General features: G+C 45.1%; 2 protein-coding genes across 4 annotated transcripts in view; both read left to right on the top strand.

Moving 5' to 3' along the window:
• The first annotated feature begins 1,825 nt into the window (after positions 1-1,825).
• LOC106579454 (transferrin receptor protein 1) lies at positions 1,826-13,701 on the top strand. Of its 2 annotated transcripts, none has more exons than XM_014159377.3 (18): positions 1,826-2,128; positions 4,751-4,802; positions 4,903-5,110; positions 5,332-5,509; positions 5,631-5,768; positions 5,857-5,944; positions 7,911-8,036; positions 8,149-8,232; positions 8,376-8,515; positions 8,598-8,767; positions 8,958-9,077; positions 9,825-9,910; positions 10,076-10,139; positions 10,219-10,366; positions 10,453-10,543; positions 10,664-10,885; positions 10,962-11,111; positions 11,246-13,701. In XM_014159377.3, exons 2-18 carry the CDS (start codon positions 4,758-4,760, stop codon positions 11,456-11,458), a joined length of 2,271 nt encoding a protein of 756 aa, XP_014014852.1. In that variant the 5' UTR covers positions 1,826-2,128; positions 4,751-4,757; the 3' UTR covers positions 11,459-13,701. The 2 variants fall into 2 exon arrangements, with proteins under 2 accessions (XP_014014852.1, XP_045558605.1); XM_045702649.2 differs by lacking the exon at positions 1,826-2,128 and adding an exon at positions 3,285-3,309.
• Positions 13,702-17,501: 3,800 nt separating this feature from the next.
• LOC106579455 (activated CDC42 kinase 1) overlaps positions 17,502-20,489 on the top strand; it is a 31,880-nt gene continuing 28,892 nt past the window's right edge. The window contains exons 1-2 of one of the 2 annotated variants that reach the window (XM_082965950.1): positions 17,502-18,102; positions 18,176-18,335. In XM_082965950.1, coding sequence (XP_082822076.1) covers positions 18,076-18,102; positions 18,176-18,335 — 187 coding nt within the window. In that variant the 5' untranslated portion in view covers positions 17,502-18,075. The remainder of the gene's footprint in view (positions 18,103-18,175; positions 18,336-20,489) is intronic. The other variant, XM_082965949.1, reaches the window with a different exon arrangement.

Here is a 20,489-nt window from a genome sequence, read left to right as displayed (position 1 = left end):
ACCAGCGAGCTGAGATAAGGCGGGACTTTACCTAGCGCGGTCTTGTAGATGACCTGGAACCAGTGGGTTTGGCGACGAGTATGAAGCGAGGGCCAGCCAACGAGAGCGTACAGGTCGCAGTGGTGGGTAGTATATGGGGCTTTGGTGACAAAACGGATGGCACTGTGATAGACTGCATCCAATTTGTTGAGTAGGGTGTTGGAGGCTATTTTGTAAATGACATCACCGAAGTCGAGGATCGGTAGGATGGTCAGTTTAATGAGGGTATGTTTGGCAACATGAGTGAAGGATGCTTTGTTGCGAAATAGGAAGCCAATTCTAGATTTAACTTTGTATTTCACTGTTTAGAGGTATTCAAGTTCATTGTGCATTTGTTGCCCTGTACTGAAGATGATGGTGCTATGCTTTGTAGTACATGTGCGGCAGCACCCCTTAGATCTAAAATTAGAGTCATGTTGTATTGCGCTGTATGGTCCTGTATAACATTGTCATCATAGTCATGTTCTAGCCATGCATATTGTTTATAAGAGATGTGAATTGGAGATTATATTCTGTCATTCACTATTTATCTTTATTTCTCTCTTGCAGACCACACACACACTTTGGTTGAAGCATGTTGCCAGACCACTAAGTGCCTTCGCCCATCCATACTACATACACTGTGCAGTGCTGTTCCGTGCCTGTGCATCTTCAGCGTTATTAAACCACCTCAACTGGAATCCTACCTGTCTGTCATCTGTGCCCTTACCAGCACATGGGAGCGAACACATGAAGTAAAACCTAACCTAAAGAATATACAGTTCATCAAGTCCTCACTTACACCTGGTTAGCATAACAGCTTAACTAAACTCGAAATCGATCAGACTTGACTTACCAGTGATGAAATGAATGTAGCAGACCCGTTATTGACAGCTGTCTGGGTTCAGGTCTTGACGGGCAAATAGGTTTCTTTGCTTTTCTGACAATTCTTGAGTCTTATCTTGGTTTCACCAACGGTGTTTCATGATTGCGGGGAATCTGTAAACATATTTTTTCCCCGTTGTCTGTCCTGCCTTGTTAGAGCAGCCAAATACTTTACAGAAAGTTACCGTGGTGACGAATCAACTCGTTTTAGGCACTGTTATCATGCTGTTTGGGGTAGCCACTCGGCTGTTATTGTCAGAAGAATTAATGCGGGGGTCTTCCAACATGGCTGCCAGGAGGCGTCGTACGTCAACTGCAAGCCCTCTAAAGTCACTCTAGTAGCTAAAGATCCTAAAAGCACATTATCAGGGTGGTGTGTGGGGAGGGGAAGGGGAGCCTGGGAGGAGGCTGCTACCACAGATAGAACAATGAGACAGATGTTTCACTTGATGTATAAATCTAAAACACCCTGTTGGCATTTCCACTCACCCCAGATATGGTGATGAGAGAAAGCTCAGTGCCAAGCAGTGTGAGAAGATGGAGCGAGATGGCATTTGCCCGACATTCTGCACATTTTATCATCATGGAACATTTGAATTTCGTTATTGCACATGCGCACATAGTAGGCATTCCTTAACGGAAAAAAGCTAATACATGCTCGAACGCGCCAATAGGATCTTGCTAACTCGTGCATGGCTCTGCCCACTTCCTTGCTTGTTCTGCCCACTATGATGTATTTGCTCCGCTGTGCTCTATCTTCAGATAATTATAAAACATATTTTTTTCCACTAACCTCATTGTTCTATCTGTGGTGGTACCAAAGATTTTTATAACTAAAAGACAATTTATAACTGGGCTCATCTGCATATATCCGTTAGGGAACGCCTACTCTGTGAAATGTGCGCAATAACTCAATTCACCTTTGCACTCCTGAACAACGTGATTTTTTTAAACTTGCAAAAGGTAAAGTCTACAAACTTTAGTCCACTCTGTACATAACATATTTTAGTTTTGGGAACAGAAAACTATTGACATCAAATGTTTGATCGATGAGAGAATTTGCAGAATGTCAACCAAAATCCATTTCGTCCCATAATTTTTTGGCGGTAGCGGTACTGTACAACATACCGGAAGTACGACATAGCGGAAGTACCGCTAGGCACTCATCCAGTGAAGGTTGCCAGTTCGGGTGAAGAGGGCAGAGCACGTGGATAGGAGGAGAGAGGTGAGAATATGACTGTAGCAAGCTAGCTAACTAAATATAGTTTTATTCAACAGTCACTTTTATTGCTTTGTTTTTATCTACTGATAAGCTGTAGATAGCTGAGCTGATTTATCTATAAATTAGCTTCGATGCAACCGTGAGGGTTTTTACATTGTGCTGGACTGTAAAAACCATTGGTTGCATCGAGGTTAGCTACTGTGTCTGTCTACAACGTTAGCTAGTTAAAGTTAACTATAGCTAGCTAGCATTTTATCGATAAGTCCATTTCAAGTTGTCATAATGACAGGCATGAAAATAATAATGTAGCTAGCTGTCTATGCTATGGTTATTATTAGCCATAAAAGCAACATGGTCGCTTAGGCAGGCCTGCCAGTCAATGTCCTTGCCATAGACGTTTTAAACCGTCTCAGCCTCTAATCAAACTAGGTACGTCTTTTAGCTAGCTCCTACTACAGTATTTCAATCTGCACTGTTAAATTGTAGATTGGTGTAGAAGTCTTTCTATGGACATCTGGCAGATTAATTTTATAGCAATGGCTTCCTCTATGTGCACAGTCATTGACGATCAGGAAGTGACAGCTCTGACCTTGATGGTATAGTTAAGGCGTGTCAAAGCCATACCATAGATTATCTCAGCTGACGTGCAGTGTTAGCTTGTTAGCAACCATAGGAAATATCATACATAATGTAGCCATGAGAGAGACATCTCAATTTAATTATTATTAGCTAACATAAACTGGTTTAGCTGGACATGATGAAGATGGGGATTACTGTGTTTTAACTCCTCATGATTCAAATAAGTGCGTCTGTATATTTGGTATAGGGGTCCTGGTTCTCTAAAGCCTCTAATCCCTGAGCCGACTAGGTGAAAAATGTGTAGATGTGCCCTTGAGCAAGGCACTTACAAAAAAAAAAAAAGTTTTACCTATATTTAACTTGTAAGTCGCTTTGCATAAGAATGTCTGCTAAATGAGTAAAATGTAAACATTTCTTATGTGTGCTATACTTGTGACACTGGATGTGTGTGTTGGGGTGTAGAACTGTTTCTGATGGGTGTGTGTGTTCTCTCTTGCCAACCACAAGGAAACGGCGGGAGAAATGTATGTATAGTTTCCTGGTTCTGACTTGGCTACGCCCCCCCTCAGAGGCAGATTAAAGAAACATAATTTTCAGTTGATGCAGTGAGTTTCTTAGCCTTGCCCCAGATCTGTTTGTGCTGTACGGACTTTGATGCTGTGACTATCAGTTTCTCAAGTTTAGTTATTTGTGTGTGTGTGTGTGTGTGTTTTGTCTCCAGTGTGAGAGGTCTAGTGTTGAGGGAGAGAGGAGAAGGGATAGGGAGGTCTGCCTGCATGTCTGTGTGTGATCATTTCTTGTGTTGGTTGGTAGCAGAAGTATTTCTGTGTCCGTTTGTGGCTTTGATTGTAACTTCCTGCCTGAAGCAACCTGTGCTTGACACAGCTAAACTGTATTTGCACAACAAATATTCCTTGGCCTGATACGCATCACTGGTTCAGTGAATGACTGATCTGTTTTGTGTCTACAGTACAGCCCCATTCTCCATGAAGGGTTTATTCATTCCCTCCACCTTAAAGTGTTAAACATGATGGAAATTCTATATTGCCTATTACTTACACCAATCCAATGATTTTAAACCATGAGGGGGAGTGAAGAGGTGCAGACTAGAAGTCTTCATGGATCCACCTGTACTCGAATACCCAGACCCAATCCGGGACTCAAGCGGGTCTGGATCCAGAATTCTAAAGAATGTTGTGGTTCTGGGTTGGATCTGATATGATTGTCACACATCTCGGGTATATGTCGTTTTAGCTGACTTGTCCGGAAGGGCCTTTACAGATCAGAGAGAGAGAGAGAGATTTATGCAATTGCTTTTCACGAGAGTGGAGCATAGTAGCTTGTTGTTGGCCAATCATGAGTTATCATATTGGAATTAAAAGGAGAAGAATAGGCTACAATGACCAAGAGCCAACAGGCAGGCTACTTAATATTCAGAATGGAGTTCTTGTTATTTGTACCCGTATGGATCAGAAAGCGCAGGCACTGCAGCCTCAGCTAGCCTAGCTTGCCTACGTTAGCTACCGTAACTAACTTCTCCCGGTTTGATGCAGTCAAGATGGGTACTACATAATCATATTTGATGATAAATAACCTAGCTATGGCAGCTATTAGTTTACTATAGCACGAGTTGGCTTGTTGGTTGCTGTCTTTTGTCTCTCGCTTGTATGGCACGTCTCACGCTTTATCAGCTCCGGTTAACAAAGTAGTTTATAAAATTACTTTTCTGCAGCTTCCCTCACTCTGATCGGGTCTGGATCCAACCGGGCCTCGTTGTCCTCAGGTTCCTTTGGGTCTTTTTATATTTTATGATTTTTATTTATGCATATTGGGTCCGGGTGAGAAAGCCCCGGGTTCTTATTGGAACGGCTCCAACTTTCTTTTTGGACCCGTGGACACCTCTAATGCAAACTTCAGGGAGAAGGGAGAGGAACGGAATGAGGATATAAGCTCAAAAATGACTTTAGACTAACCTTCCCTGTTTCTTTCAACTCCCTTCTCACCCTCTGTCTTCTACCTCCCTCTCATTGCTTCTCTCTCCTCCAGATTTACCATGGCAGCAACTATTAATCAAGTGAGGTCGTCGCTTTCCAAAATGGTGAGCATCTCTCTAATACGCGCACACAATATTGGCCTCAGACCCCAACAAACACATAATTTCTCAATTTTCTCTCCCCCACTTTCTTTTGTGTGTGTAGTTTAAGAGTGAGCGGTACAGCCCCTTCACTCTGCAGTCAGACGGAGAGAGCCACGTGGAGGTGAAGCTGTCTGATGACATAGATGTCCACGCCCCCTCTGAGCAGGCAGGCCAACCAGGGGGCTCGCCCTCCTACAGGCCCCGCCCCAAGCGGAACTACCACAACGTGTGTTACCTGGCCCTTGGAATCCTCTTTATCTTCATCATCGGTGCATAGTCTTCTTCACTCTCTCATGTCTTTGTCACACTTGCCCTCGCTCCCTTGGCGAATTCGTCTGGCATTGCCCGGTGCCCAGGGTGGGCGGAGTTTGCGTGTTTTAGACCATTCCATTGGTCCTAAAGTAAAATCTTCACCCACCCAGGGAACTGGGTGATGCAAAACAAACCTTTTCTCTCTCTTTAACCAATCCCTGCCTTGTCTCTGTTTCAGGTTATCTGATTGGCTATGTGAGCCACCGTTCTCCTCTCCAGGAGCCAATCCCTTGTGATCCTGAGCAGGAAGAGGGCGTGGCTAAGGAGGCTGTAGTAGAATACTCTCTATCCTGGACCAACATCATCGGCCTGCTGGCACAGAGACTGACTCCTGATGCCTTCAACAGCAGACTGAGGTACACACACCTGAAAAGACTGACTAAACTGTCCTGTCTGTCTCTCTCTTTGTCTGTTTCTTTCTGTGGGTTTCTCTGTCTCTCTCTGACTTTCTCTGTCTGTCTCTCTGTCTCTGTGCAGTGGTGTTGAACAGACAGATCACACAGCAGGGAGCCCTGGAGACAACATTCTGGGAAATCATGTGTTGGACAGCTTTAAGAGTCTGGAGATGGAGCCCTGGACTGACATGCACTATGTCCAACTACAGACGCCCAACAGGTACACACACATACTCTGTCTCGTACACACACACGCAAAATTCCACTTTGCTTCTAACGGTCTCCCCTCCAATCCCCTTTCCCCACAGTGAGAAGCCAAACCGTGTACTGATTGGCCAAGATGAGGTGTGCCAACCTAAGGGCTACCTGGCCTATAGCGCCACAGGAAAAGCTAAGGTCAGCCAATCAATGTCCACATTGACTGATGATCTTTTGGCCCAATATAATCTAAGGTTAAATGCTTGGAAAGGGACATGTTGTAACTAGAGGTCGACCGATTATTGGAGGACCAAAAAAAGCCGATACCGATCAATTGGCCATTTTTTTGGTTTATTTATTTATTTATTTTTTTAAATATATATTTATATTTTTAACTTTTTTTTGTAATTATAATTTATTTGTAATAATGGCAATTACAACGATACTGAATGAACACTTATTTTAACTTAATATAATACATCAATAAAATCAATTTAGCCTCAAATAAATAATGAAACATGTTCAATTTGGTTTAAATAATGCAAAAACAAAGTGTTGGAGAAGAAAGTAAAAGTGCAATATGTGTCATGTAAAAAAGCTAACGTTTAAGTTCCTTGCTCAGAACATGAGAACATATGAAAGCTGGTGGTTCCTTTTAACATGAGTCTTCAATATTCCCAGGTAAGAAGTTTTAGGTTGTAGTTATTATAGGAATTATAGGACTATTTTTCTCTATACCATTTGTATTTCATATACCTTTGACTATTGGATGTTCTTATAGGCACTTTAGTATTGCCAGTGTAACAGTATAGCTTCCGTCCCTCTCCTCGCCCCTACCTGGGCTCGAACCAGGAACACATCGACAACAGCCACCCTCGAAGCAGCGTTACCCATGCAAAGCAAGGGGAACAACTACTCCAAGTCTCAGAGCGAGTGACGTTTGAAACGCTATTAGCGTGCACCCCGCTAACTAGCTAGCCATTTCACATCGGTTACACCAGCCTAATCTCGGGAGTTGATAGGCTTGAAGTCATAAACAGCACAATGCTTGAAGCATTGCGAAGAGCTGCTGGTGCCTACCATCGCTCAGTCAGACTGCTCTATCAAATCATAGACTTAATTATAACGTAATAACACACAGAAATACGAGCCTCTGGTCATTAAAATGGTAGAATCCGGAAACTATCATTTCGAAAACAAAACGTTTATTCTTTCAGTGGAATACGGAATCGTTCCGTATTTTATCTAACGGATGGCATCCCTAAGTCTAAATATTGCTGTTACATTGTACAACCTTCAATGTTATGTCATAATTAATTACGGCCTTTGTTAGGAATAAATGGACTTCACACGGTTCGCAATGAGCCAGGCGGCCCAAACTGCTGCATATACCCTGACTGCTTGCACGGAAAGCAAGAGAAGTGACACAATTTTCCTAGTTATAAGAAATTCATGTTAGCCGGCAATATTAACTAAATATGCGGGTTTAAAAATATATACTTGTGTATTGATTTTAAGAAAGGCATTGATGTTTATGGTTAGGTGAACCCGTTTGGCGAAGTAGGCTATGATTCAATGATAAATGAACAGGCACTGCATCGATTATATGCAACGCAGGACACGCTAGATAAACTAGTAATATCATCAACCATGTGTAGTTAACTAGTGATTATGTTAAGATTGAGTGTTTTTTATAAGATAAGTTTAATGCCAGCTAGCAACTTACCTTGGCTTCTTGCTGCCCTCGCGTAACAGGTAGTCAGCCTGCCACGCAGGCTCCTCGTGGAGTGCAATGTAAGGCAGGTGGTTAGAGCGTTGGACTAGTAACCGGAAGGTGCAAAAACGAATCCCCGAGCTGACAAGGTAAAAATCTGTCGTTCTGCCCCTGAACAAGGCAGTTAGCCCACTGTTCCTAGGCCGTCATTGAAAATAAGAATGTGTCTTTAACTGACTTGCCTAGTTAAATAAAAAAACAAAAATGGCAAATCGGTGTCCAAAAATACCGATTATCGGTTGTTATGAAAACTTGAAATCGGCCCTAATTAATCGTCCATTCCGATTAATCGGTCGACCTCTAGTTGTAACATATTTTCTGCCACTTAATGTTTGCAATCACAGTTGTTGCCTGAATCTCACAAGGGGGAATTGTTTTGTGTGTCTGCAGGGCAAGGCAGTGTATGGTAACTATGGGAGTCAGGAGGACTTGGCACTGCTACAGACTCTGAAGGTTGAGCTGAACGGCACCGTGATTCTACTGAGAGCTTCAGGACAGATCAGCCTGGCACAGCAGGTATTGTGTGTGTGTGTGTGTGTGTGTGTGTGTGTGTGTGTGTGCGCGTGCGAGCGAGCGATACAATATGTAACAGTGGATTTTGGTGTTCTTACCTGCGTTTGTGTTTCAGGTGGCTAATGTAGCTGCATTGGGAGTATCTGCTGTGTTGATTTACCCTGAACACAAGAATCAAACTACTGAACTATATGGACATGTGAGCACACACACACACACACACACCACTCCAGGGTGAATCTTATTTAGTGATGATTACTGAGCCTGATCCAGAGGTGCTGCTTCAACTGCAGCCCTTTAGTTCTGATGTCGTAGCTCTGATTGTGTGACTTTCTCCTGTAGGTCCATCTAGGTTCTGGAGACCCCTATACTCCAGGGTTCCCCTCCTTCAACCACACCCAGTTCCCTCCCACCCAGTCCTCTGGTCTGCCCAATGTACTGGCCCAAAGCATTACTGTTCAGGCTGCTGTCAAGATACTAAAGTAAGATCTCTCTCTCACTCTCTCACACACACACACACACACGTGCACACTTACGCCTAACTGTGTGTCTGTCTCTCCCCAGACGTATAGGTGGGCCTGATTGTCCTCCCAGTTTTAAAGGAAATCTGGACAATGTGAAGTGCACCCTGGGAGGGGCCAGTAGTGAGGATGTCACAGTGGAGGTGAACAACATGCTGCAGGACACCGAGATCCACAACGTCTTTGGAGTCATCAAGGGCTTCATTGAGCCAGGTACGTGTGTGACCCCAGCAGGAATGGAGCCTAGGACCCTGGCGTGGCTAACACCATGCTCTTTCCAACTGAGGCACACAGTCTTTGAGTGGTCTATCTATGAACGCTACAGTTTTAGGAGCAATGTTTCATCTCTATGCACAGTGTTTGTACTAGTGACAGGGTTTTGTGTTTATTTTCTTGTGTGTAGATCGGTACGTGGTACTGGGGGCTCAGAGGGATGCGTGGGGTCCAGGCTACGCTAAAGCCACTGTCGGGACCACACTGCTGCTGGAGCTGGCTAGAGCTGTGTCTGAGATGGTGCACATAGGTAACACACACCAATGCATTAACCTCTCTGGGACATGTGGCGTCGCACCCGCGGTACACACTATTCAACAGCCAGTGAAATAGCAGGGCGGCAAATTCAAAACAACAAAAATCTCATCATTCAAATTTCTCAAACACACAACTATTATATCCCATTTTAAAGTTAATCTTCTCATTAATCCAACCACATTGTCCGATTTCAAAAGGCTTTACGGCGAAAGCATAACATTAGATTATGTTAGGACAGCACCTAAACAAGAAAAACCACACAGCCATTTTACAAACAAGGAGAGGCGTCACAAAAACCAGAAATACAGCTAAAATGAATCACTAACCTTTGATCTTCATCAGATGACACTCCTTGCTTGGAAAATGGCTGTGGTTTTTCTTGTTTAGGCGCTGTCCTAACATAATCTAATGTTATGCTTTCGCCGTAAAGCCTTTTGAAATCGGACAATGTGGTTGGATTAACGAGAAGTGTATCTTTAAAATGGGATATAATAGTTGTATGTTTGAATGATGTTACGCTAGCGTCCCACATAACCTCTCTGGGGTAACACACACACACACACACCAATGCATTAACACACACACCAATACACACACACACACACACCAATACACACACACCAATGCATTAACACACACACACACACACCAATGCATTAACACACACACCAATGCATTAACACACACACACACACACCAATGCATTAACACACACACACATTCTGACATCTGTGTGTAGATGGTTTCCGTCCCAGGAGGAGTCTGGTGTTTGCCAGTTGGAGTGCAGGAGAGTACGGCAGTGTTGGAGCTACAGAATGGCTGGAGGTGAGCCCTGCACACATGCACTATGGGTGGAAAGTTCCTCATCAGGACAAGGCAGTGTTTCAGCTAACGGCATTTGATGAGAAAAATATGTCGCTGGACGGCACTGATTGGACCAGCCTCTAAAGTAGCAGTGTGTGATATTTAACGTGGTGTGTTCCTCTCCAGGGTTACCTCTCCTCTCTGGACAGAAGAGCTATCACCTACATCAGCCTGGACGGAGTAGTCACAGGTGAGTGTGTACACACACACACCACCAAAATACTTCATAAAGTATATTTTTAATATACGTGTGTGGATGTGATCCTCAGGAAATTATGCCGTCAACGCGTCTGCCAGCCCCTTGCTCTACAGCCTTCTGGAAAGAACCATGAAGGAGGTGAAGAATCCCATTGGTTTTGGAGAGTCTGGGAAGTCTCTGTATGATCAGGTGTCTGGAGTCAACTTTGAGAGGGCAGTGTGAGTACAACTCGCATATCACTCCAATGATATATCACACCAAACATGTGTACAGTAGGTCTAATGTGTGGTGTGTGTGATATCAGGTTTAAGCCCATGCAGATGGAAGACTCTGCATATCCGTTCCTGGCCTTCTCTGGAATCCCCTCTCTCTCCTTCCGCTTCGTCTCTCAGGAGGTGAGACACACACTGTCAGGTTTGGATGTTTACAGATGGTTCTCAAACCATCTGTAATACAGGGGTGGGTAACCTAGATAGATGTAACATTGTCTGTCTCCATGTGTGTCTATGTTGTAGGTCTACCCTCACTACGGCACCTCTTTTGACAACAAGGAATACCTTGGTTTCACCACCGCCCATCACCTTGGTTCCATAGCCACTGGGGCGGGATTGGTCGCAGGTCAGCTGGCGTTACGACTGGTCCACGATCACGTGCTGTGTCTGGACGTGCAACGCTACAGGAAGGTTCTCACCCAATCGGTGGTCAACATCATCCAGCGCCTCAAACAAGTCACCCGGGTTTGTTTCCATGGTTGATTTTGTTGACATTGTAGTTGTTTTTGCGCACAGCCCTAATTATGTTGTTGTGTTACAGGATGGTTCTGCCGAGGGTCTGTCAGCTCGTTGGCTCATCATGGCCTTAGGGTCCTACAGTAGAGCTGCTACTGACCTCAACACTGAGCTACTCAACACCGACCTCACTGACACACTGGCCTGCCACAACATCAACGACCGCATCATGAGGGTGAGACACACAAACCCGTGTCATCTAAACCGATCAAGGCCATACGGCTCCCGTTTTATAGTGAACACAAGTCAATCAGTAGTGGTTCTGTCTTGATTCATAAACTAACATTGGATTCTCCTCTCTCTGCCCAGGTGGAACACAACCTCCTGTCTCCGTATGTCTCCCCCAAGGAGGTTCCGTTCCGCCACCTGCTGTTTGGCCGTGGTTCCCACACCCTGGCAGCCCTGTTGGAGGGGGAGGACAGGGAGGCGCTGCGGACCCAGCTGGCCCTGGCCACCTGGACGCTACAGGGTTGTGCCAACGCTCTCTCTGGAGACGTCTGGGACAGAGACAACCAGATCTAACGCGGTCTAAGTGTGTGTGTGTGTGTGTGTGTGTGTGTGTCAGGGGGTTCAGCCTCATCCTTGTTCACTTTAAAACCCAGGATTAGATAATGAGGGATTTGTCGGGGGATTATGTCATAACGGAGACCAGGAAGTACTGTTTTCAAGTTGATCCTTCCAGTGTCAGTCACTGGGTTGTCACTATTATCACAGCCACAAAGTCAATTGTCCTGCATAATGTTAGCAGTGTGGTTAGGTTTAAAATCAGATGTTAAGAAGACAAATTATAGAAATAGGTGGGGTTTAGCCGTAATTACGGCCATGTGACTGTAGTAACGAGTGATGACCCAGTCACTGGACTTCCTGAAGAATGTTGAGATTGGTGACATCACTGTCTGATCCCTCTTCATCTCACCCCCCCCCCCCCCCCCCCCCCCCCCAAAACTAAAGCCTTGTTCACTACCACAGAGACGACCTCTAACCCCTTGGAGCCTATTTATATTTTATTTATCAGTGGCAGAGACCACTATAAATGTTATCAGTTTAAAGATATTGTTTATATTTATGACGTTATCGGAAGCAGTGCCTTCCAGATGTATGGCAGTTTCATGTCGTTAGTTTGGGTTAAGAGTTTATTTATTTATTTATCAGTGCCAGTGCTCACTATAAATGTTTAAATGTCGTTTCATTTTTTATAAAAGTTATCGGGAGCTGTGCCTTCCAGACTTATGACGGGTAGGCGTTTGTTTGGCTTTTGATGAATTTATCGTTTAATTTGATAAAGTTATCGGAAGCAGTGCCTTCCATACTTATGACGGTTATACTGTCTCCTACTACGGCAGCATCTGCTGAAGCAACAGAGTCACGTAAACACAGTCTGACCACCATGACAGTTGGTTTAAATGTTCAGTTTGCCTTGCCGTTTAATATTGAGACCGACACGGAACCGCTTTAATACGGATGAAACATTCTGAAAACTGTCCAGATGGTCAGACTTTCTCTGTATACACAACTCTGTTAACAGAAATACACCACCTGCTGCTACCACGCTACTATGGAAACAGAAACCCGCAGCAACAGGGCATCACCACGGAAACGTTGGGTACCCGACAGCGGCGGTTGTCATGACTGTCACATTTTGATTGGCTGAAATGCATGCACTTAAATTCAGAGTGTTGAATTTGGCATGTTTATAAATGTCTAGCTGCTTGGGCCACATCTGAGATGTCTCCCTGTTTTATATATGGCCTTAAGACTGGTTGAAAGTAGTGAACTGAATAGGGTGTCATTTGAGATGCAACATGAAGGAAAACAGGCTGAAATCTCAGCTCTCAGAGATGAACTTGTTAAAGGAGCTTTATGTAGGTTATATAGAGCTTTATATCCTGAAATAATATCACTCAGACAGCGAAAGAGCTTTATGTAGGTTATATAGAGCTTTATATCCTGAAATAATATCACTCAGACAGCGAAAGAGCCATTTCTGTTAACCAGTCTTATTTTGGAGCGGTTTATATTTCTGATCTCAACCATTATCGGGGGCAGTGTCTTCCATAATGACAAGCATTGATGGTAGTTTTTGCCTACCAGTGTGTGTTTTGTATGTATCGGGGGCAGTGACTCCCATATTTCACTGAAGGGTGGAGTAACTTATCGGGAACAGTGTTTCCCAGAGTTTTATAACTCTTTTTCTTTGTGTTCAGTCTTTCTGTGTGTGACCTGCTACTGCTCTTGTTCCCCTCTGAACTACTTGTAATGGATAGGGCCCACCTACCAGTGGAGGTTGCTGAGGGGGGCCGGCTCATAATAATGGAGCGAATGGAATGGCATCAAACGCATAGAAACCATGAGCCCGTCCTCCCCAATTAAAGTCCCACCAACCTCCTGTGCGTCCTACGGCATGTTACTGTATTTTCCCTTAGAAATGCAAATCCCTACGACAGGTATTCCCATTCAGGCCAACAGGATTCTATTCCTGTGTATTTTCCCATGCAGTGAATTATCAGACAAACTCCTGTTGTAGCCGTCCACTAAATATTATTCTTCTTTAGATTATTGATCACACTGTCAATCAGGTAACTAGTAACATTTGTGTTAGACTTGTCAGTGCTAGTCTGAACTCATACATGTTCGTCTGACTTCTACTACTCACTTGGTGTGTGTTACAATGCTGTAGAGGACAGAGTATGGGTGCTTTTAGACGTTTTGGTACTATTGAGTTATATTTTCCTGTTGTGCTTCAATAAACCTTTTGGCTTAGCATACGGGACTGTGTGTGTGTGTGTTTATTGATCATTAATTGTGGTTGTTAGCTAACTATCAAATCATGACTAGCCTAGCTGCTTTTAGCAACGCTAGTATTTACACACTGTTGCTGGGAATTGGCAACAAACAAAATTATATTTCAACTTAATCTGTCGATTGTGTGTGGGCTTGGTCCTTATGCAGTGGGGAATTTGAGAAAACATCTAATGGAACATAAAACTGAATTTCTAAACCTGGGTCTGTTGTAAACCCATGCAGTTCTTTTCTGTTTACCTTGTCAAAATAAAAATCCCTCACAAATTCTTGCTTTTTTTTTTTATGCAGATATGGCGCACGTTTGATTTTATTTTTACAGGGACAGTGCACATTAATCAACGTTTCATTAAATGTGCCGGTTTTAGTCAGCCGGCTAATTTTCAACCGCAGTCAGGTTGTTTAAAACAATTACAATATAGACAATCATTGAACAGTGAGCACACGCAGAGCAACATAGGACAAGCAAGACGTAGCATACAGACAGAGCAACATAGGACAAGCAAGTCGTAGCATACAGACAGAGCAACATAGGACAAGCAAGACGTAGCATACAGACAGAGCAACATAGGACAAGCAAGATGTAGCATACAGACAGAGCAACATAGGACAAGCAAGATGTAGCATACAGACAGAGCAACATAGAACAAAAAGCAACAAGACAAAATCCATAAAAGCAAAGTGTTTCCACACCTCACAAGCTACAGACATGGAAAGCGGCAATACACAGCTAGGGATTATGTTCACAAATCTGATTGACCTTTAGCCATGTCTTCATGCATTTTGTGAAATTGTGATATGTGGTGCAGTTATGTGTGTCTGATGGCAGTGTATTCCAGACATGGGAAGCTCTCACAGAAAGCAGATTTACTAAAGGTGCTTTTCCTTAGGGGAACTATACAGTCACCTCTCATGACAGACCTTGTGGATCTACTGCCATATGTTTGGGTTTTCTGTTTAACAAAAGTACTGAGTGGAGGGGGAGCCAGGCCATTTAGGATCTTGAATACAAGACATGCGGTGTATTGCACAAGATTTTCCCAACTCAGGAGCTCATGCTTTCTGAGGATGTAACAGTGATGATCCTATCAACCACTTTGAGAGCCTGTTTGTAGACAGACTGAATAGGTTTTAATGTTGTACAGCAAGCTTGGGCCCAACTAGTCAAGCAGTATGTTAAGTGGGGGAGTATCATAGATTTGAAGTACAGTTTTGATATCTCTAGTCTGTAGTTTTGCTATCTCTGCAGGACTTTTCTTTTGACGAGGTAAACGGAGAGGAAGTGGGTCTACAACAGACCCACATTTGGAAAGGCCGTTGAATTTACATTCTGTTACATGTTTTTTTTTAATCAATTTACCCCCTGCTAAAGGACCAACCTTACAGACAATCAGCAGAGTAAAATGCAATGTTACTTAATTTCTGGCTTCCGGCGGGCTATTCCGTTTACATTCAAACTAATTCCTAGCAACACTAGTATGTAAATCATAGCAACGCGTAAATACTAGCGTTGCTAAAAGCAGCTAATTTCTACCCAATCGATCATTTGTGCAGCGCGCTGGCCGCTGCAATGTTTGCGGCCTGGAACGTACCGTCTCTGACGCGGTGACGCAACGCCTGTAATCCCAGCAGTACGCTACCAGGAATTAACGGAGAGAAGAGAAAACCGACAGGAATCAACTGGGTGCTTCTGTTACCAAGGTGAAAACAACCGATTAATGCGAGTTTTGGCGAGGTTGAGAAAATAGGGAGACTCTCTTTCTCCATCTCTGAGTGCCGGCATGAACTACACCGTTATCTTCATTCAGATCTTTGTCACTAATTAGGTTACCTTTAGTAGGCTAATCAGTGTCTGTATGGTCCACTGATGCGACATGTTATGTTTAACACTTCAGTCGATTAGTTGAAAAGCAGAAGTGTACGTGTTAGATTCGATGCGCATGTCTGTTATTTAGCCTAGGGTCATGTATGGGTATTTAACAAGAGAGAAGGTAGAGTACTGTATTTTCCCTATAGCAACAGAAGTCTGCACTGCAGTGCTGTTTGATAATCCAGAGAGAAGAGGAATACGGGCTATATTTAGCTTTCGATATTCAGAGTGCCCTCAATAAAACAGAGACAGAGAGTAAGCACTGTTTCTCCTCTCATTTAGTGTGTGTGTGTTCATACCTCACAAGTGTTGAGCTGAATGAGTCCAACAGGGGAGAGTCATTGGCACCATCTTCTTCCATATCTCAGTCTCCCTCTTACCCTCTGATATGCACAGTACTCACTTGTCACTCACTGGTCCTGTCAGCTGTCATCACTCAGGATGGTAATAGCTCACTGAGTTGTCATGGTTACCTGGTCTCTGCATCAACTGCATCTCTCTCCTCTCTCCTCTCTCTCCAGAGATGTTGTCTTATTCAGCAGTAGACAGAGGATGCTAAGAGTCAGAGGGAGAGGAGTATAACGGATAGAGGGTAGGGAGGAATAGAGAGGAGGGAGGGTAGGGAGGAATAGAGAAGAGGGAGGGTAGGGAGGAGGAGAGAGGGTAGGGAGGAATAGAGAGGGTAGGGAGGAATAGAGAGGGTAGGGAGGAATAGAGAGGGTAGGGAGGAATAGAGAGGAGGGGGGAATAGAGAGGAGAGAGGGTAGGGTGGAATAGAGAGGGTAGGGAGGAGGAGAGAGGGTAGGGAGGAATAGAGAGGAGGGGGGAATAGAGAGGAGAGAGGGTAGGGTGGAATAGAGAGGGTAGGGAGGAATAGAGAGGAGGGGGGAATAGAGAGGAGAGAGGGTAGGGTGGAATAGAGAGGGTAGGGAGGAGGAGAGAGGGTAGGGTGGAGGAGAGAGGGTAGGGAGGAATAGAGAGGAGGGAGGAATAGAGAGGGTGGGGAGGTAGGGAGGAGGAGAGAGGGTAGGGAGGAATAGAGAGGAGGGAGGAATAGAGAGGGTAGGGAGGAATAGAGAGGAGGGGGAATAGAGAGGGTAGGGAGGAATAGAGAGGAGGGGGGAATAGAGAGGAGGGAGGAATAGAGAGGGTAGGGAGGAATAGAGAGGAGAGGGGAATAGAGAGGAGGGGGGAATAGAGAGGGTAGGGAGGAATAGAGAGGAGGGAGGAATAGAGAGGAGGGGGGAATAGAGAGGGTAGGGAGGAATAGAGAGGAGGGAGGAATAGAGAGGAGGGAGGAATAGAGAGGAGGGAGGAATAGAGAGGGTAGGGAGGAATAGAGAGGAGGGGGGAATAGAGAGGGTAGGGAGGAATAGAGAGGAGGGAGGAATAGAGAGGAGGGAGGAATAGAGAGGGTAGGGAGGAATAGAGAGGGTAGGGAGGAATAGAGAGGAGGGAGGAATAGAGAGGAGGGAGGAGGAGAGAGGGTGGGGAGGTAGGGAGGAGGAGAGAGGTTAGGGAGGAATAGAGAGGGTAGGGAGGAATAGAGAGGAGGGAGGAATAGAGAGGAGGGAGGAATAGAGAGGGTAGGGAGGAATAGAGAGGAGGGAGGAATAGAGAGGAGGGAGGAATAGAGAGGAGGGAGGAATAGAGAGGAGGGAGGAATAGAGAGGAGGGAGGAATAGAGAGGGTAGGGAGGAATAGAGAGGAGGGAGGAATAGAGAGGAGGGAGGAATAGAGAGGGTGGGGAGGTAGGGAGGAGGAGAGAGGTTAGGGAGGAATAGAGAGGAGGGAGGAGGAGAGAGGGTGGGGAGGTAGGGAGGAGGAGAGAGGGTAGGGAGGAATAGAGAGGGTAGGGAGGAATAGAGAGGAGGGAGGAATAGAGAGGGTAGGGAGGAATAGAGAGGGAGGGAGGAATAGAGAGGAGGGAGGAATAGAGAGGAGGGAGGAATAGAGAGGGTAGGGAGGAATAGAGAGGGTAGGGAGGAATAGAGAGGGTAGGGAGGAATAGAGGAGGGAGGAATTGAGAGGAGGGAGGAGGAGAGAGGGTGGGGAGGTAGGGAGGAGGAGAGAGGGTAGGGAGGTGTGCTGTGCAGGGGTGAGTCAGTATAGAGGGAGAAAGGGAGAGTGTATAGATAGATAGCTTAGCTTGGCTGTTAGAAACAGATATAGAGAGGAGAGAGTGGAGTCTCCTTGTGTGTGTGAGGGGCGATCAACACTGGGCAGACTTGGAGCAGAATGACGCAGAGAGGAACTTAGACTTAACACTGCTCTAATACAGACACATACTCACACACGGCTGAAGCCAGGACAAAATCAAAGAGGACCGAGAGAGAGGGTGAGGGAGAGATTGTAGGACGAGTGTGGGGTGAGCAGCAGCCATGGCAGAGAACTCTATGTATCAGCGTCTGTCCTACGAGAGAGAGAGGAGGAGGAGGAGGAAAAGAAGGAAGAGAGAAAGGAGGGATTAATGAAGGAGAGAGGGGAAGAAGAGATGGTAAAGTATTTTATATACTGTGTAAGAGACTGGTTGATTTAGTTGTTAGTTTATTGACTGTGTGTGTGTGTAGATGACGGAGGAGGGGACAGAGTGGTTGGTAGATCTGTTAACAGACGTTCAGCTGCAGCAGTACTTCCTGCGTATTCGTGATGAGCTGAACGTGACGCGCCTGTCACACTTCGACTACGTGAAGAATGAAGACCTGGAGAAGATCGGCATGGGGCGCCCAGGTATGTAAAATATATCCTATTTTAAAAATCAAGGAAAGTTCAAAGTCTATTCCTCCAGAAACGGTAATAACAATCACAACATAGTCATAACACGGTCACAACGAGGTCATAACACGGTCACAACGAGGTCATAACACGGTCACAACATGAGGTCATAACACGGTCACAACGAGGTCATAACACGGTCACAACATAGTCATAACACGGTCACAACATAGTCATAACACGGTCACAACGAGGTCATAACACGGTCACAACATAGTCATAACACGGTCACAACGAGGTCATAACACGGTCACAACATAGTCATAACACGGTCAAAACGAGGTCATAACACGGTCACAACATAGTCATAACACGGTCACAACGAGGTCATAGACGGTCACAACCAGGTCATAACACGGTCACAACGAGGTCATAACACGGTCAAAACGAGGTCATAACACGGTCACAACATAGTCATAACACGGTCACAACGAGGTCATAACACGGTCACAACATAGTCATAACACGGTCACAACGAGGTCATAACACGGTCACAACATAGTCATAACACGGTCAAAACGAGGTCATAACACGGTCACAACATAGTCATAACACGGTCACAACGAGGTCATAACACGGTCACAACGAGGTCATAACACGGTCACAACGAGGTCATAACACGGTCAAAACGAGGTCATAACACGGTCACAACATAGTCATAACACGGTCACAACGAGGTCATAACACGGTCACAACATAGTCATAACACGGTCACAACGAGGTCATAACACGGTCACAACATAGTCATAACATGGTCAAAACGAGGTCATAACACGGTCACAACATAGTCATAACACGGTCACAACGAGGTCATAACACGGTCACAACGAGGTCATAACACGGTCACAACGAGGTCATAACACGGTCACAACGAGGTCATAACACGGTCACAACGAGGTCATAACACGGTCACAACGAGGTCATAACACGGTCACAACGAGGTCATAACACGGTCACAACGAGTCATAACACGGTCACAACATAGTCATAACACGGTCACAACGAGGTCATAACACGGTCACAACATAGTCATAACACGGTCACAACGAGGTCATAACACGGTCACAATATAGTCATAACACGGTCACAACATAGTCATAACACGGTCACAACGAGGTCATAACACGGTCACAACGAGGTCATAACACGGTCACAACATAGTCATAACACGGTCACAACGAGGTCATAACACGGTCACAACGAGGTCATAACACGGTCACAACGAGGTCATAACACGGTCACAACATAGTCATAACACGGTCACAACGAGGTCATAACACAGTCACAACGAGGTCATAACACGGTCACAACGAGGTCATAACACGGTCACAACATAGTCATAACACGGTCACAACGAGGTCAATATGCCTTATTGCATCTCCTCTACACCCTGTTCTGTTCTCTGTCCTTTAACCAGGGGATGGGGTGGCAGTATGCCAGAGGAGGCTGACGGTGTGTAATGTATTCTCTGTGTGTTGCAGGACAGAGGAGGCTGACAGTGTGTAATGTATTCTCTGTGTGTTGCAGGCCAGAGGAGGCTGACAGTGTGTAATGTATTCTCTGTGTGTTGCAGGACAGAGGAGGCTGACAGTGTGTAATGTATTCTCTGTGTGTTGCAGGCCAGAGGAGGCTGACAGTGTGTAATGTATTCTCTGTGTGTTGCAGGCCAGAGGAGGCTGACAGTGTGTAATGTATTCTCTGTGTGTTGCAGGACAGAGGAGGCTGACAGTGTGTAATGTATTCTCTGTGTGTTGCAGGACAGAGGAGGCTGACAGTGTGTAATGTATTCTCTGTGTGTTGCAGGACAGAGGAGGCTGACAGTGTGTAATGTATTCTCTGTGTGTTGCAGGACAGAGGAGGCTGACAGTGTGTAATGTATTCTCTGTGTGTTGCAGGACAGAGGAGGCTGACAGTGTGTAATGTATTCTCTGTGTGTTGCAGGACAGAGGAGGCTGACAGTGTGTAATGTATTCTCTGTGTGTTGCAGGACAGAGGAGGCTGACAGTGTGTAATGTATTCTGTGTGTGTTGCAGGACAGAGGATGCTGACAGTGTGTAATGTATTCTCTGTGTGTTGCAGGCCAGAGGAGGCTGACAGTGTGTAATGTAT

The sequence above is a fragment of the Salmo salar genome, chromosome 19, assembly GCF_965601325.2.
Source record: "Salmo salar chromosome 19, fSalSal1, whole genome shotgun sequence".
Classification (NCBI taxonomy): domain Eukaryota; kingdom Metazoa; phylum Chordata; class Actinopteri; order Salmoniformes; family Salmonidae; genus Salmo; species Salmo salar.
Note: the sequence above shows the minus strand (reverse complement) of the source record. Positions and strands in the feature narration are given on the sequence as shown.